General features: G+C 34.0%; 4 protein-coding genes across 4 annotated transcripts; 2 read left to right on the forward strand and 2 right to left on the reverse strand.

The window, feature by feature from the left end:
• Nucleotides 1-1301: 1301 nt before the first annotated feature.
• On the forward strand, nucleotides 1302-1703 carry LOC132296160 (ethylene-responsive transcription factor 3-like). The gene has a single exon (XM_059794388.1). The coding sequence runs from the start codon at nucleotides 1302-1304 to the stop codon at nucleotides 1701-1703; it is 402 nt and encodes a 133-aa protein (XP_059650371.1).
• A 5713-nt stretch (nucleotides 1704-7416) lies between these two features.
• On the reverse strand, nucleotides 7417-9927 carry LOC132286873 (ribonuclease 1-like). Its single transcript, XM_059789291.1, has 4 exons — nucleotides 9826-9927; nucleotides 9505-9660; nucleotides 7885-8083; nucleotides 7417-7658 (listed from the first exon to the last, which is right to left on the reverse strand). The coding sequence occupies exons 1-4, from the start codon at nucleotides 9925-9927 to the stop codon at nucleotides 7435-7437; spliced, it is 681 nt and encodes a 226-aa protein (XP_059645274.1). The 3' UTR covers nucleotides 7417-7434.
• Nucleotides 9928-10558: 631 nt separating this feature from the next.
• LOC132296162 (uncharacterized) lies at nucleotides 10559-13792 on the forward strand. The gene is made up of 3 exons (XM_059794389.1): nucleotides 10559-10610; nucleotides 12765-12864; nucleotides 13060-13792. The coding sequence occupies exons 1-3, from the start codon at nucleotides 10559-10561 to the stop codon at nucleotides 13790-13792; spliced, it is 885 nt and encodes a 294-aa protein (XP_059650372.1).
• Nucleotides 13793-15741: 1949 nt separating this feature from the next.
• On the reverse strand, nucleotides 15742-18346 carry LOC132294849 (intracellular ribonuclease LX-like). Its single transcript, XM_059792854.1, has 4 exons — nucleotides 18050-18346; nucleotides 17782-17937; nucleotides 17270-17468; nucleotides 15742-16176 (listed from the first exon to the last, which is right to left on the reverse strand). Exons 1-4 carry the CDS (start codon nucleotides 18149-18151, stop codon nucleotides 15911-15913), a joined length of 723 nt encoding a protein of 240 aa, XP_059648837.1. The 5' UTR covers nucleotides 18152-18346; the 3' UTR covers nucleotides 15742-15910.

The raw sequence follows: 18346 nt of genomic DNA on the forward strand, positions 1-18346 counted from the left end.
ATTATTTTTCTCACAAATGGTGGTATTAATTGGGACTAGATCCTAATGGATCACAAGTTGCTAACCAAACAGAACATAATTGTCACTCAGAAATTGCAAAGATATAGATTGGTACGAGGGTGGGAGAAAGAGAGATCGTGGATAGAAGAGAGAGAGAAAACTTTGTTTTGTTTCCTTATTTGCAAATGATTCTTTTTTAATTAATTATTTCTTTTAAATCTCTAAAAATAGGAATCGTGTGGCTCATAAGTAGGGATGGCAATTTGACCCGTCCCCGTGGTTACCCGACCCGCCTCGTTTTTGGCGATTTTGGGGAACTGTTTTGTTTATATGAGCGGGGATGATTTCAAGTAATAAAAACCCGCGCGGGTTTGGTGCGGGGGCGGGGGGAGGTCGTTCCGCCCCGTCCTGTTTAGATAGATAAATTAGTTAAGTACTTTTATTTCAATAGTATATATATTTACCACTATATATTAAGTACCATATATAATAATATTAAAGTAACAAATGAATTTGATTAAAATGAAAGTTGTAATGGTGAAGAATTGAAGATGAGGGGGAAAAAAAAAAAAGAAGGGCAAATCTATTTCAACAATAAATAAATGTTTAACTGTTACGGGATGGGGTGAAAAGTTCCCCCGTTTTTGCGATTTTGGGTGGGGACAGGGGTGGAGTTTTTAAACGGTTGCAAGGGCGGGGGAGGGTACACCCGCCTAAACCCGCCCCCGTTGCCATCCCTACTCATAAGCGTAAGCTCTTTAAACTTTTTGTGAGAACTCTCTCACAATAACACTACTCAAACTTAATTTATTTTATTAGAGTAACTAATAAATCGCTACATGCAAAGTTGGAGTCAAAGATTGAAAACTTTTAGGGGCAATTTTAAATTACTTAGTTATAATAAAATGCTATTTTTGCATGCCAAATCTATATTTTGAGAGGTGCTACAATGTTAAAATGCTATATTTTAGCAATTCTACTCCAATGGTGTATTACTACTTTTTGACATAACCACTATTTTTTTTTAACTACCATTCCCAACTTTCATTTTCAACTACCATTCTTTTTCCATTGCAAATATAGATAGAAAGAGATAGACGAAACAAACTCCATTCTCCAACAAACAAACAAATTGATGAGAGAGAGATGAGAGAGAAATAAAGAAGATTAACAATTCAATTGAAGAGATGATAACTATATTGTAAAAACAAGATTTCATCATATTCATCCGATCCCCGGTTGATTTTTTATCATCATCGCCACCGCCTTCTTCATTAGAGCTCATGCCATGACCCAGAACCATGGCGACGGCAAAAGTGGTGGCAGCAGCGAAGGGAGCCATGATCGGACCACCCAGAAACCCCGACGGAGAGCCCAAGTACCGAGGCGTGCGAAAGCGGTTGTGGGGCCGATTCGCCTATGAGATCAGAGACCCCTGGAAGAAGACTCGAGTCTGGCTCGACACCTTCGACTTCGCGGGTGCCACCGCACGTGCCTACGATGCCGCCGCTAGGTCTCTCCGTGGCCCTAAGGCCAAGACCAATTTTTCATTACTACCCTTTTCAATCCCTAATACACCCAACCTAAACCCTAATAATGGTAATCATCTTCAGGACGATGATGGATTTCAACAATTTCATTCGAGACCCACCACGAGCAGCCTGAGTAGCACCTTGGAGTCCTTCAGTGGGCCAGATCGTTGAATCCGCCGCTGAAGTTCAGAATCTGGCAATAATAGAAGTTGCAGATGAGAGGGAGAGAGAAACAACAGAGATAACAATGGAAGGGACAGAGAAAGCAACGAAGGGGATTGAGGGAGATAGGAAGAAACAGCGTCGTAGAGCAATTAAAGAGATTTGCCAAAAAAATTGGCAGCTCCTATATTTGAGAGCAGATTTGAGATTTTCAAATTCTGAGAGCCCAAAATAAGTGCCTATTGGAGAGCTCACTTTTTATCCATCTCTCAAATTATGAGTTTGAGAGTCCAAAATAAAAGAGCATTGAAGTTGCTCGTTAGAACATAAGTAGTGATTTGGTTGCCAGGTAAAATAAAAAAAGAAGAAGAAGAATTTATAATATATAGATAAAAATAATATGAAAGAAATTGAAAAGGTCATGGGCTACCCGAGTCTGACTATATCCTTATTAATAAGGTTCAACCAACAATGCACAAGTCACATGCAAATTTTTTCAGTGACTCTTGCCTATATAAATCCTTATTTATTTATTTATTTTTAATTTTTATGTCGCCAACTGATGTAGGAGTTCGACACTTTGACTTAGATCATTTCGTCTCATGGTATCAATTATGCTAGAAAAAAAAAATATATTAAATATTGAAAATATTAATTTGCGTGCAAAGTTGGAGTCAAAGATTGAAAACTTTTTGGGACAATTTTAAAATACTTAGTTATAATATATAGATAAAAATAGTATGAAAGAAATTGAAAGGGTCATGGGCCACCGAGCCTGATTATGTCTTTATTAATAAGGTTCAACCAACAGTACATGTAGGGATGACAATGGAATGGAGTTGCGATGGAGTTGACTAAACCCTACTCCGCCCCATTAAAAAATTCATCATACCAACTTTATTCCAATTTTGAGACAGGTTTATAATTGGTATATCATTTCTATCTCTACTCCGATAACCAAAACACCGACTCTGCCCTGCATATTCCATTTAATTGGGATAAAGTTGAAGCTGTTGAATTAATTCCTAAACTTAGGATATAATACTAAGATCTTGAGTCATTGATTGATTCTTGAAGATTGAATCATGTGCACAATTGTGAAATTTTAGTAAGTAGTGATTCTAGTGAATATTTAGTCAAAATATATTAATGGACACTTAACTTAAATAAATACTTTATATATATATATATAAAATCGGGGTCGGGGTCGGGGTCGGGTGGGGGCATCACTAAATCCGCCCCCACCCCAAACCTGCTTCGGGTTTTCCATTCTTTTACCATATCCGCCCAAAACCCATTTATGGAGGTGACAAATCCGCCCCATTAGGAGGGGAGAGGAACGAAAACCCAGCGGGTTGGAGGAAATTGCCATCCCTAAGTATATGCACAAGTCACATGCAAATTTTTTTCTTAGGTGGAGTGACTCTTGCCCATATAAATTATTATTTTTTTTGTCGCCAATTGATGTGGGATTCGTTCGACATTTCGACTTAGATCATTTTGTCTCATAGAATCGGTTATGCCACGAAAGAAAAGAAAAATTTCTTTAAACTTATAGCAACCGAGTATACAATTCAAAAAAAAAAAAGAAAAAAAAAAAAAAATTACTTATGCTATGTTTGGTACGTAACATAGAATCGGCTTCTTACCTAACATAAAAAATTTCCTTCAATTTCATATTTAAGTTGCCAATTCAATAATTCTAAACGGAATATTAAAAGTTTTCTTCTTAATTGTCAGTCCAACATTTTTCAGACATGCGCAACAGCAGTTATGATGAGGCAGATAGTTGTGGTCCATCGTAAAATGACTAACCTATATATTGAACAAAGTTCAAGAAATCAAAATTCTGTGAAACAACTAGAATTGCTAAGCATTGTATGATCAAGGGCTATTCAAGGTTGAACTGTTGTGCTTCATCTTTCCTCTCTCCCAATGTGCAAAGTGGCACTAGTTGCTTAGTTGCAAGAGGTTATGCCATGCAGGTGGCAAGTGGGTGGTGACGAAGTGTGCATGTGCATGGCATGAGAAGGATGTAATTGTAGAATCTTCCGAAATTGTGTAAAGAGTCGGTGGTGTATTATAGAGAATGTTGAAAGGTTTTATAATATTGGAGAGATTGTATATTCTTATAGAGAGTAGAAATCTCTAAAAGTGTAAATAGTTTTGAAGACTTTTAAATATCTAAAATGTATGAAAAATTATAAAATATAGCTTGGAGGCTTTGTACAATAGGATGCTAATGGATTGGTGTTTAATATTATATAACTGTATTTATTGACAAAAATGGAAGAAATATGACAGAATATCCGATATATTTCTTTTTGTAGTCTGTATGGGTAATGTTGTCTGTATTGGTAATGCACTATTGTATTCCTTATGTTTGAATAAATATAATTTTAAAACACCTTTTAAAAAATAATCTCTCTAATTTTACCAGTTAAAATTGTAGGAAAAAATCCTTAATTTTGTAATATCATTTATTCTAAAATATCATTTAACTAAAATGATTATTTTATCCCTCATTTATTACTCCCACCCATTCCACGTCCCACACTCCATTAATGCCTTGTTTGAACCCCTCAGGACATCCATACTAAAAACATTTCTATCTAGTACTTGTTGAGCATTGGTTGGTGATAACAAGTAGTGACCCACAAACATATTGTGGAGAGAGAAGAAGTGTCACAGTCAAAGCTCACTATGATTTTTGTGTTTAATGACTGGAGTGGCTATGACCTTGCTGAAAAACTTTGAGATTGAGAGTAGTGACCATTGATGGAACATATGATGTAATGAAGAGTAAATGGGTAAGCTTATTTTATTTTAATTTTTTTGTTAATGGATAAGCTTGTATATAATAAGATAAAGAATGTACAATGTGATCCCCAAAGAAGGGGATGATTACACCAAAAGAAAACAGCCAACAGTAGTTCACATACAAGATAAACAACTCTACAAATTACTCTAACTACAACGGTGCATATCAACCAGTAACTTTGACACAAACCAATTATCCTTCTCATCATGTGCCACACCTGTGATGCTCCCTTCATGCTAGTAACCAGCTGTGTCCACCTGCCGTGGTGCATGTTTGCCGGAAGAGGTTTTGCAGCTGTGTGTAGGAAGTGATTTGTCTCAGGTCAGATGAGTTTCTTAGCTTGATTGTTGCAAGTCTTGCTCTAACACAGCTACTGATTTGGCCTATGATGGTGTTAGCAGAGGTTGATTGATTGCGAAAAGCCCTAGCATTTCTCTCCATCCAGATGAAATATACAGCTGCAGCCCATAAAAGCTTGTGAAGAGAAAACTCAGATGAACTCCAATGGGTGGAACACCAAAGTACTAGTTGTGACCAGTTGCTAGGCATAATATAAAACCCTGCTACCTCTTGTATATACTGCCAGATGTGAGAAGAGTATTCACATTTAAAGAACAAATGATTTAAGGATTCCCAATCTGCCTTGCAAAGATAGCATCTGTTGTTAGTGTAGTGCTTGTGACGAACTGGCTTGGCATCAAGTGTATACAATCTACCCCTTACTGCTAGCCAAAGAATGAGACTGTGCTTGGGTATGTGGTGTTTGAACTATACCACTTTGTGCCAATGAAAGATTGGAGATGGTGGGCTGAATTAGGCAAGGGTGTGTGCCATTGAGTATATTTTGGTAGGACTAGGTAACCATTCAATGGAATCTTGATCAGTTGTGGGCTGAGGTAGCGCTCCTGAAGCTGTAAAAGGAATGTTTCAAGTTGAAAGAATTGATGTAGCTGAATTGTGTTTGGATTCACCCATTGGTGGTTGAAATTAGGCTATCAACTAAGAGAGTGTTGTCCAGTTGAAGAATTTCCACACCATTGAGCCCCAATTGCTGCTCTATAGGACCATTTGGCAGTCACTAATCTATCCATAGGCTAGTTTCTTTCCCTGCCCCCACCCTATGCTTCAGTAGTTCCCTTGCCATTGATCGAATTCCAAGTAGCTTCTTCCAAAATCCTGAACTCAATCCAGTTGCTTTCACTGTCCAAAAACTTCTGTTTTTAATCAGGTATCTATAACACCAATCCACCCAAAGACTTTCCTTCTTAGAACAAAGTTTCCAAATATGCTTCAAACTTGCAATCCTATTTGTCAGTTCTAGATCATTGAAACCTAGACCTCCATTTGCTCTTGGTCTGCAAATTGCTTGCCAAGCAACTTTAGCCCCTTTGTTCTTCAGATCAACTCCAGTCCAGAGGAAGTTTCTAAGCACTTGATTGATGTGTTCTAGAACCTCCTTTGGTAAGATAAACACCTGTGACCAAAAGGCTTGTATGGAATAAAGAACAGATTTGATCAGTACTGCTTTACCAGCATAGGATAGAAATCTTGATGTAACTCTTGCTCTTGCATTAATCATAGGATAGAAATCTTGATGTAACTCTTGCTCTTGCATTAATCTTCTCAACTAGGGTTTGGCAGTCCCTTGCTCTAATTGCTGTTGAGGATAATGGTAATTTTCGAAAGATCTTTCTATGATATTTATCCAAAGTTAAAGGGTTGTTAATGAAATTAAACCCTTACTTCTATGTGTACGTTTATCGCCTCTACTTTTAAATGTTTACCTTTATCCCAAGTTTTGCCCTGAGGAAGAATAAATTGATAAAGAACTCAATTCAGGTCTATTTTTAATTACAAATTTTTTACAAAAAAATAAAAATAAAAATAAAAGTCAATTAAATTTAATTTCATCACGTTCACTTGAAAAAAAAAAAAAAAAAGGGTTTACTTTTTAACGCCTCCTGTGGAATATTTTATTTTATTTTATTTTTTACAAGTTTTTCTCTCTTCTTCACTAAAAAAAAACAAAAAACGTATGACTGAATAATTTAATGTTCATTTTGACTTGATTAAATTTACTGTTCGGGTTGAATTATATACCTTTCACTTTATAAACAAGTGTGGTAATGTTTTTGCTTAGTATTGTCATCAATACTAGTAGGTTATTTAGAAGAGCTAGGCTCATGCAATGGATTTCCATTCTTTAGCTTAATAAAGAACTACATTTTGAACAATAACATTTTTAGATTGTCGAGATTAAGAGACGTATGTATAGGGTGTTGTGACGGGTCACACTCATATCTCTCAATTCATTGTCAATCCTTATTTGTTGTTAACTCCAATTCAAAGGCAAGTCGAAGCCGCTATGTGAACAAATGAAATGAAGAAGCGAGCGAAGCTTTCAAGAATGAAGTCAAGATCAGAAGATGGACTTGCAGTAGCTGCTGGTGTTAACGGGAGAGTCCAAATGCAACTGCACTAATTCATGTTTCCTAGTCAGTTGTCAACTATGACCAAATTTATAATTTTCCTTTGAACAAATCACAAATTTACCTTATTAATGGATCAATCAAACTAATTAACTAGATCACAGCACTACATATAAATAGACAAGTCACGTGTTGTATGTTAAATGTAGCATCAGTGCTTTCAAATGGTAACAATGAGGCCACAGAAAATTTATATTAATTTACCGACACACATGCCTAAGTCGTGAGTAGTTAGTTCCAATCTAATTTATGACATTCAGTTCGAGTTCTTAGACATTCACTTAATGAGCAATGAACTCATTCTATTTTATAGAATAAACTGAAATTGCCATAGAAATTAAACAATAATTATAATCATAATATAATTTTACTCGACAAGTAAGGGAAAAGCCACCATTAGCATTAACCTACTCTTCTATTTCAAACATATCTAGAATGAAGGGAATTGGATTTTGGAAGCACATTTGCCGTGGGGCAGCACATCACACTCAATTATGTGGGACCCAGAATTATCCACACACATATAAATCTGATAAAGCTGGCTGTTCCCTGACCCATCAACATTGCACTCTACCCAGGGAGTGTAGCCAGTTGCACCTTTAATGGCATCTTTTATGCTTTCCAAATTATAAAATTCTCCATCCGGATTGATTCCTATGTCATCACATTCAAGATTAGCAATATCTATCTATCTAATGCGATAAAAAGTAAGGATATAAAGTTTGACAGTTAGATAAATTCAAATGAATCACTTAAGTGAGGGCGTGTACTTCATCTATGATTCTTTTGAATCAGTTTGATTGTTGAACTCTAAATTTTATTTTAAGAATTGACAAATTTTAATTATTAAAAATTAGAATACATGTAGAACTAGATGTACCTGCATCTGTAAGGATTTGGAGGAGGTTAACTTGCTTCTTGAGGTTGAGAGTTGTTGCGAAGTAATCGTGTTGATCGAGGACAGATTCAGAGCAAGTTCCATGTTTGTCCCATTCATGACCCCAGAAGGTTAAGCCGTCGCTACTCGGACAAGCCAGAGTAGGCCAGTCCTCTTGCATTTTGTTGGTGAGGTCTGATATCTGTATAACAAAACTTAAATCTTGTATAAGAAACCAAGATGCGTGACAAATAAATTGGTCAAAATTAAAATATACTACAGCTGAAATCTGGAATGAGATCATGAGTATACTTTGAAAGTCATCAATCAGTATTGGTCCAACCAACTGGAGTTTAATTTTGTAAATAAAATAAATCTGTTAAGAGTATTGATCACTTGCTTAGCAGTTTCTTTCTCCACAATAAGTGGAGTAACTTTTGTAAAAATTGTAATTACTAAAAAAGAAGAAAAAAATACATATCAATCCTATTCAATAGTCTCCATACTTGGGTATGAAGAAATTTCACGGGAGAAATATATCATTTATGTATATATATACTATAAATACTAGTATATAATAGTTTTTACTAATTCAAAACTCACGATCTAATCGAACAAAAATTGTTAAAGCAGCTTCTTTTTATTTTTTTTTTCCTTAGTTGGTAATTGTTAAAATAGCTTTGTTTGCAATAGTCTAAATAAAAAATTAATAAAGAACCAATTAGAATTATCCGAATTTTTTACATGGTTATAACTGTTTTTTCTTTTAACTTATGTGTATATAATTTCTTTTTAATAATTTATTATTAAGTTATATTTATTAATAATTATCAATAAAATTGTAAGTATACATAGAATTTCCCATTGAGAGCGGACTAAAGGAATGGAATCAGCTTAGTTGATTCACTTCTTCAAGATAAGTATCCCCATAAAGCATCTTTAAAGCCTCACGGATGAGCAATGCTTCACCAACCTCCGTGCTTAGAACAGTCATTCCGTTGGTCTTTATGCCCAGAAGAGATGTTATTTCTTTTTGCATGACATTGATGGTCACAACTTTTTTTATTTATGGGCATAGCAGAGCATTTCATTTCAATGAACATTAGTACTTTACTCCCAAAAGAGGGAAACAAAAGCCTAAAGGGAGGCCACACTTTTTGGTCCCTCTTTTTAGAAGATTATTTTTTCTTTGATATAAGTAATTTAAAATTAGACTTGATGGAGTATTGGAGGAAACTGAACACTACATCTTTTCACTTTTTCCAGTTGATTTTACTAGGGTGGTTTCAACAAAAATATGATTTTAGGAATCTAAATAAGTAGATTCAACCTAAAGTTACCATAATTCATCATAATAAATAATTCATTATGTATGAATCTAAATTGGATTCAAATCAAAATGGAGTCTATTCCGAAGTATTATCATAATATATATAAATTCAATGACAGATAATATATTATAATATAATAAATATATATGTACATATTTTTAATCGAATCAGATTGCTTAATAGATTACCCAAGTTTAGACAAACAAATTAGTTTTGAGTGAACGTGCATAAAATACAATTGTTCTCTGTTTTTATAGTATATTATATAAAAAGATATAATGTAGGCACCTACCTTGGATTCATCAAAGGGGCTGTCGGGATCGCAGTTGGACGGGTAAGACCCATCTTTGTAATTGGGCCAAAGCCCATGAATACTGAAATCTGGGGCAGGCTTCCCAGATTTTGGGTAGCAACAACTCTGTTTTTTGTCACAGTATGATCCTGGCCACTGCACATATGGGTAGACAAAATAAATCTTTAAAGCAACCGAGTAATTCAATAATAAATATTTATTTTTATATATATATAATTGTCACACATTCATTAGACAATATGCACAATAAAAAATTAATTTCTCATAAAAATAGTTATATTAGATCATAAAATGACTAACCTGTTGAACAAAGTAGAAGAAATCAAAATCTTGTGAAACAACCAGAATTGCTAGACATTGTATGATCAAAAGAATGATCAAGATTGAACTTTTGTGGTTCATCTTTCTCCCTCTCCTTCTCTCGATGTGTGTAGGGTGATATTGCATTGGTGTTCAATATTTATGTAGCTGTATTTATGGGCAAAAATGGAAAGAATCTGACAAAATATGGGATACAATCAATGATTCAATCCACATTCAATCTATTAAATCTTATGCGTTTGTAACGGTCCATTTACCTTTTGAATTCCGTTTTGTATTACGCTCTCATACATATATATATGTATGGTTTTCTGTATACCTTTATACCATCCCTCCACCTTTTTACGTCATCCCAATTAAAAAATGTATATATTTTATCGCAGCTCTCCTCTTTTGTTTTTTTTGGAAAATAATGTACTAGTGAGACTGAATATTTCAGGCTTTTAGCATTTTTATTGATTATATATATATATAGATTAATTAATAGGAATTGATATATTAATAATATTTGTTTATATAATCATTGATTAGCCTCCAAGTTATTTTAAGTACACGTACACTACACGTTAGGTTCAGAAATTACACTTTTTATTAGGTTCAGTAAGTGGGACCAGTCAGGTTGCTAGAATGGCATGTAAAGTCAACCTTTTCATTCATACTTTGAAATTTAAACCAATCCACTGGTCTTAATTATTGTAATTAATACGCATTAATGAACATTTATGGTATTGGACCTGGTACAGAGAGACGGGGAGGGAGACTTGGTACATGGCCGCAATGTCTACTCGAGGGTTTCTATCGGTCATCTAATGAAAGAACATCTAGTTCAATAATATATAATTATCTCATAATATATTTATTCGAGTTAATGTTATTTGGAGGTGAACAAAGAACTAATGAAACTATTAAGATCTGGAATCGAAGCATTGGATTCGATTCTTAAAGGTTTCAGTTCCAAATATTTAAAATCGTTAAGTTCTGATTTCAATGTATAGAACCGACAATGTACTGATAGTTATATATATATATATATATATATATATATATATAATTATATATTTACTAATATATATGCCTATATTTATTGAAAAAATATATATATATATATGAAAGTTTTTAAAAAATATATATGGCCCCCTGGGAAACTTATTTTTACCAATTAAATTACTGATGGAGCAAGGTTTTGATGCATCTTCACCTACACAATCAAAACAATTTTATAAAAAATAAAATATTTACCGTGAGACTCATCAAAACCATTTGATTTACCCGTTTTTTTTGTTCGCTGTCTCTACTTCTCTGCTATGGAAGACTGAATCGCCGACTAAAAGATAACAACGATTCTGTGGGAGGCTTCTCATCGACACAAGTACACCTAATGCGGCACCTAATGCGGCAGTAGCCTTATATATTTTCCTTATATTTTTATTTTTATTTCTTCTTTTATGATTCTTCTATTCTTCAAATAAAAAAACTCTATCAGACTTGCCATAAGAAGAACATTCCAGTTTCCACACTGTCACACGGAATCACGGATACACATAAAAAAAACACTTTCGAAAAAAAATAAATAATAAACCCTATAATTTTTCTTTTCAAAAATTCCTTTCATAGTTCCTTTCCTTTTATTATATATTAAAGACTAAAGTTACTCTTTTTATTTTTTTTCCCTAATCCGACGCCTGACAATTGACACCCAAGTGCGAATCATGGCCGGTGCCCAGTGGGATATATACCACAATTTTTCTATGTCCCCCCATAAATATATCACAATAATTTAATAGTCTTTTTTTTCAAATATTTGTGTGATTAAATTACTTAAATTAGAATCTTAAATAAATAAGAGGAATACAAATTCTATTGATATGAATTATATGATGTAATTGTTGACTGAATTTTGTTCTGTAACTGACTAACTTCTTGTTATAAGTTTTTTTTTTTTTGGACAAATGACAATAAATGACTTGGAATTTTCTTTATCACATAAACCTTTAAACAATTCTATTTGTTAGTCTCATTGTCTCATATTAGATTAAATATTTGAATTCAGAATTTTAGAGATTTATTAACTTTGTCATATATGCAAATTTTTATTTTATTTTTAAAAAAATTAAGTACATTCTAATTGCTAGTTACAGTTAGCCACACAATGTGTTTTACTTGTCTCTAAGTTAGGTTTTGTATTATGATTTGCAGGTTATTGTGCTCATCAGCTCACTCTTTTTCTTTTCACATTCATTCCCATAGAACAATTGTAGGTTTCCTGCTCCAAAAGTGTAGGACTTTTTCAAGAAGGTACACCTTGCTGACTTGCTCTCTCTCTCTGTTTTTTTTTTTATTATTTATTTTGACTTCTTCATTATTCACTTTTTTTTTTTCTTTTTTTTATTTTTTATATATATATTTTTATTTTTTATGCACTTTAACGACTTGATAATAAGTGTATAACATATTGCGTAATTATGTTGCAAACTTTATTTATAATTAATTGGGGATTGGTAAAAAAATAATAATAAAATTTGTTAATTTAATTTCCAATATTAGGTAATTGTAATTTCTTGAGACGTAAAGTCTATTCAAATTAAATTTGTTTGTAAATAAGTTTATTTTTTGAAACAGATATGAATAAATTTCTTTCAAGAAATTTAGGATTGAAAGCCCCCATGCCCCCATAGAGAGAACTGATAAGAGTTCAAAGCAAAGACGTTCTGAAATCAACTTGGAGGATCTTCCTTCAGATCTTGGACTACGATCTCGAATCTTGGATTACAATCCTAATGACCGAGACCAAATTCGTAGAGCATATGTGCAAAAACGTCCTTGTCAACGTTGAAATCACACTTTCCCCTTTAGGAGTTTCGGCAAAAAGTCACGGTGTTTTAACACTGCTTGGTTTAATGAATTTTCTAATTGGCTAGAATATAGCATAGCCAAAGATGCCGCATTTTGTCTAAGCTACTACCTTTTGAAGCCAGAAATCGGAGAACAAGTAGGCGGTGACTCCTTTGTTTGTGAAGGGTTTTCAAATTGGAAGAAGAAAGAAAAATTCTAAATTCATGTTGGAGGCCCCGATAGTGCCCATAACTGAGCTTGGAGATCGTATCAAGATTTGATGAACCAAAAGAAACACATTCAAACAAGTTTTTCCAAACAGTCAGGCCAAGCTCGAAGTGTGTATTGAACTCGTTTGAATGCATCAATTGAATGTATCAGATATCTTTTACAACAAGGACTTGGATATCATAGCAATGATGAACTTGAGGATTCAAAGAATCAAGGGAATTTTCTCGAACTTCTGAAATTTCATGCCCATCACAATGAAAATGTTAGAGCCGTTGTATTGGAAAATGCTCCAGTAAATTTAAAATTAACGTCACTCGATATTCAAAAAGACATTATTAATGCCGCTACAACAGAGATCATAAATTTTATCATCAAAGATAGTGGAGATGCATTTTTCCCTATTTTAGTTGATGAATCTCGGGACGTATCGATAAAGGAGCAAATGGCTATTGTTTTACGTTATGTGAAGAATGAAAGTATCGTCGAGCGTTTTATTGGTATAATACATGTTATGGATACAACTGGTCTTTCACTTAAGACGGCTATTGATAATTTATTTTCTAGACATGAATTGAACATTTCTAGATTGCGTGGGCAAGGTTATGATGGGGCTAGCAATATGCAAGGCGAGTTTAACGATCTCAAAGCGCTTATTCTAAAAGAGAATGAATTTGCTTTTTATGTTCATTGTTTTACTCACCAACTTCAGTTGGCTCTTGTGGGTGTGGCAAAGAAACATTCACAGATTTCAACTCTATACACGTTACTTGGTAATGTAGTGAATGTAGTTAGAGGCTCATGTAAACATCGTGATATGCTTCGAGAGAAACAAGTTGCCGAAGTTATTGAGGGAATTAACAGAGGCAAGCTTTCAAGTGGGTGAGGTCTAAATCAGAGCATTTCCCTTATACGTCCTGGAGACACTCGTTGGGGTTCACATTATGATACTTTAACTAGCTTGATTACAATGTTTCCACCTGTAATTGGTGTTTTTGAGAATATCGAAGAGGATGGATTGAGTTCTGATCAAAGAGGTGAAGCAAATATTCTGCTTCAGTCAATGCAATGCTTTAGTTTTGTATTTGGTATCCATTTAATGAAAACGGTATTGGAAATTGTAAATGAATTATCAAAAGCACTATAAAGGAAAATCAAGATATTGTGAATGTCATGTCTTTAGTCAAAGTATGTAACCAATAATTGCAAATTATGAGGGAGGATGGATAGGATTCTTTACTTGATCAAGTTTCTTCTTTTTGTAAGAAACATAAGATTGATGTTCCTAACATGGATGATATGTTCATAGCTCAAGGACGATCACGCCGTAAAGCTCAAGAAATGACAAACTTACATCACTATCGTGTTGATTTGTTTTATTCTATTATAGACTTACAACTTCAAGAGCTAAATAGTCGTTTCTATGAGGCAAATACTGAGTTACTTTTTTGTGTGACATATCTATGTCCAGATGATACATTCATTGCTTTTGACAAGCAAAAATTAATTCGCCTTGCTAAATTTTTTCCAAAAGAATTTTTTACATGCACTTCAGCTCATAGATCTTGATTGTCAACTTGAGACTTATATTTTTTATGTACGCTCTGATGGTAGCTTTGAAAGGAATTCCTACTCTTGCAAAACGAATGGTTGAGACAAGAAGAGACAAGGTATATCCGTTCGTGTATTTGCTTGTGACATTGGGGTTGATCTTGCCAGTTGCAACTGCCACAGTAGAGAGGACATTTTTTGCTATGAATGTTGTGAAGAATGAATTGCGTAATCATATGGGAGATCAATTTATGAATGATAGCTTGGTTGTATATATAGAAAGACATATATTCAGTGGCATAGATAACGAAACTATCATGTATCGTTTTCAAAATATGAAAACTTGTCGAGGACAATTGTAATCATATTTAATAAAAAAATATTATCAATCGATATTTTGGTTTTTGTTTTGGTTCTTTTTATTTGAGATTATATCTGTGTGTACTGTGTGCAATATATATTTGCTATCTTAGTTGATATATATATACCCCCCCTCCCCCCGCGACTTAAAATCCTGGCTCCGTCCCTGTGTCTATTGATGCAATTTATGAGTTGTGATCCAAGGTATTGCTAAATAAATAAAAATAAAAACAAAAACAAAAACGGTTACCGAAATTGTGGGTTCCGATTCTAATTTTTAGGAATTGTTGAGAACGATTCTGGGCGCCGGTTTCGGTCATGCCAAGACCCGTACCATGTGCACTGTTTAGATGTTACATCCTCCAATAATCGAGGTTGCAAGACAATCAAATGGCGGACAGGTCATTGGATCATTGCTCCTAATCATTGTTGCTAATCTCGAATAAGATTTAATTTTTTGTTTTATATTTATTTTTATTTATTTAAAAGAGATTAGCAACAATGATGAGGAATAATGCAAAAATTTTGCCTCATAATTTTTTTGAGTTAAAGTTACCAAAGTAAACATCTAATATAGGATATAGGTAGTATATAAGTATGTAAAAAGAATATGACTAAAAATTATGACACAAAAATAAAAGGTGGTAGTGAGTCAAAGTTTTCGAAATGGACAATTAATATGGGACGGAAATAGTTATAAATAGAGGTTCAAAAATAATTGTTTTGTGGAGGTTGGATTAATCAAGACCTTACAACTATTTTGTGTGTAGGTAAGGGTGTTGGTTGAGATTATAGAAAACTTGAGATTGTAGGTAATTTAATCCAAGGTAGCATATATATATTTGGAAACACTTTGCTTTACGCAGCAAATTAACATCACTAGCTTCTAGTTTGTAGGAAAAGCAATAAAATTACTTCCTAAAATTGCTGAGGAAGATCATTTGTAATTCATAATCAGCTTCGTAATGAAGATTTCTTGCTACAATTTTTTTTTCTTTAAGAGTTCAAGTAAATGTGCACACAATTCAAAAAAAAAATGAGTTATTGAAACAATGCCAAACCGTTACACTAATCTGACAACTAACGATGAATATCAAAGCTCTCCATGTTCTTCATGCGATCGGGATGGTCCAAAGGAAGGGAATTCGATTTTGGAACCGCATAATCTACCGCGTGGTAACACCGGACATTTGATGAAGTTTGAGGCGGAAGTGTCCACACAGAGGTAAACCTGGTAGAGCTGGCTGTTGCCGGATGGATCAACATTGCACTGGACATAAGCACTGTTGCCAACACCTTCTTCAATGGCTTCTTTGATGCTCGCTAAGCTATAAAATTTTCCATCTCCGGGTCGAATTCCTGTAACACACACATATATACATAGATGTATTATGTAGATTGCTTAGTATAGTTGGAACCATCGTAGAATTTCCATTTAGTTCAATTCATGTGTGTGTAAAGCACATCAATTCCACAGCTAATTAAGTACGTGTTGCATAAAACTGCAAGAGAAAGCATTGGGTACCCTGAAGTATATATAGACCTATCAATGAATTATATTTTGATCCCAATCCGATTTGAATTCGAGTTTATAATTAGAATGTAGATTGCAACATTCAATCTGATAATCGGTTAGCAATTCGAATATGATATTCGTTAGTTAAACCCACTTTAATATATAATATTAAAACATTTTTATCATTATTCTTGTTCATTGTTGCTAATCTCTTTTAACATTAATATATATTTTTTAAAACAAAAAATTAGATATTTTTCAGATCGGTCATTGGATTTGATATTTGTTAACAACAAATTGGATATGAATTCAAGTATTAATAATTGATTGGGTTATTGGATTAGATCGGATCAACCCTGATCCGAGCCGAATTCAATCCATTTATAAGCCTATCGAGAATGTATTTCCTTTAATAAAGAGAAATGAGAAGTTTTCATTCACTGAGAACATGCTTGGTTCTTTTCAAGAAATCAATATGAAAATAATAAATACAATTCTCTAAAATCTTACTTTTTTTTAACTCTAAGGATTTGACATAAGTGGATAAGTTACTTGGTCCTCGTACCTTGTGAAGCATCAGGTGTAAGGTTGGACTCCTCTTGATGCAAACAATTCATTGAACTAGAGTGTGTGAGTATCAACAAAAAATAAAATAAAATAAATAAATAAATAAATCTGCCATTTTTAACTCTGTTTTTTATAACAGTTTTTAGAAAACTCTCAATCAATTAGAACGTTGAAGGTTCAAATTTCAAAGGTAATTATGAAGGTTAATGTGGGAATTGTGAGTTGGGTGTGTGAATAAGTGACCTACCAAAAAAAATAAAGACTCAACCAAACAAACATTTTACACTGCTTCAAATTTTTTGTTTTAAAGAAATAGTTGTAAATATTGTTACAAATTTGAATGAAGTAGAACTGCGAAGTTGGGCTTACCTGCAGACTTGAGGACTTGGAGGAGGTTTGCTTTCTTCTTGAGGTCAAGAGCTTTTTGGAAGTATGCATGCTGGTCAAGCATGGACTCTGAACAAGTCCCATGTTTATTCCATTCATGTCCCCAGAACTTCAACCCATCACCACTGGGGCAGGCCAGCGTCGGCCAGTCCTCTTCCATTGTTCTGATCAGATCCGATACCTATACATATAACGATGAACATAAACTCAAATCATTCACATAATATATATATTGGATAACCAGGTTGTTTGGGGCTTTACCAGACTACTAAGCCAAGGGATCTGTGCAAGGCGTCGCCTCGCACTAAACAGATCGGATAAAACTCAAATTATGTCCGCAAACTAACCCTTAACGAATTGTTTTTACCGAGAAATCGGAATCATGCACATATTGCATATATGTAAAATCATTTTATATAGTCGAATACCATCCATGTACATTTTTCACATACATACATACGCATATATATAATCATATATATGCCTGTGCATACCTCCGATCTGTCAAAAGTGCTATCCGGATCACAGTTCTGCGGGTACGAGCCGTCGTTGTAGTTAGGCCAAAGACCATGAATGCTGAAATCTTCCGCAGGCTTTCCAGTCTTTGGGTAGCAGCAACTTTGCTTTGTGTCACAGTATGATCCTGGCCACTGCATGCAAATTGTAATAGAGAAAATAGTGCATTAAATAATGATTTGAAGAAGTTCCAAATAAAATAAATAAAAAATACAAATAATTTCATTCAAAAACAGACTCACTGACCTGCTGAACAAAGTAGAAGAAATCAAAATCCTGTGAAACACAGAGAATTGCTAGACATTGTATTAGCAGAAGCTTGAACAAAATTGAACAGTTTGTTTTCATGACTCTCTCTCTCTCTCTCTCTAGCTCTTTTCTTTTGGGTTGAAGAATATTATAACTACAGCACTCCTAGCTCAAGTTGTAAATGGGCTATATTTATAACCAAAGATGGAAGTTTTTGGACCGACTATCCAACTGAGTATATCCTTATACAGCCTCGCATATCGTGTTTATCTATTACATGGTTTGCGTATGTGA

This window comes from Cornus florida, unplaced genomic scaffold (assembly GCF_030987335.1).
Source record: "Cornus florida cultivar Cherokee Brave unplaced genomic scaffold, ASM3098733v1 CherokeeBrave_3.0.0_Hap2_Chr02, whole genome shotgun sequence".
Lineage (NCBI taxonomy): Eukaryota > Viridiplantae > Streptophyta > Magnoliopsida > Cornales > Cornaceae > Cornus > Cornus florida.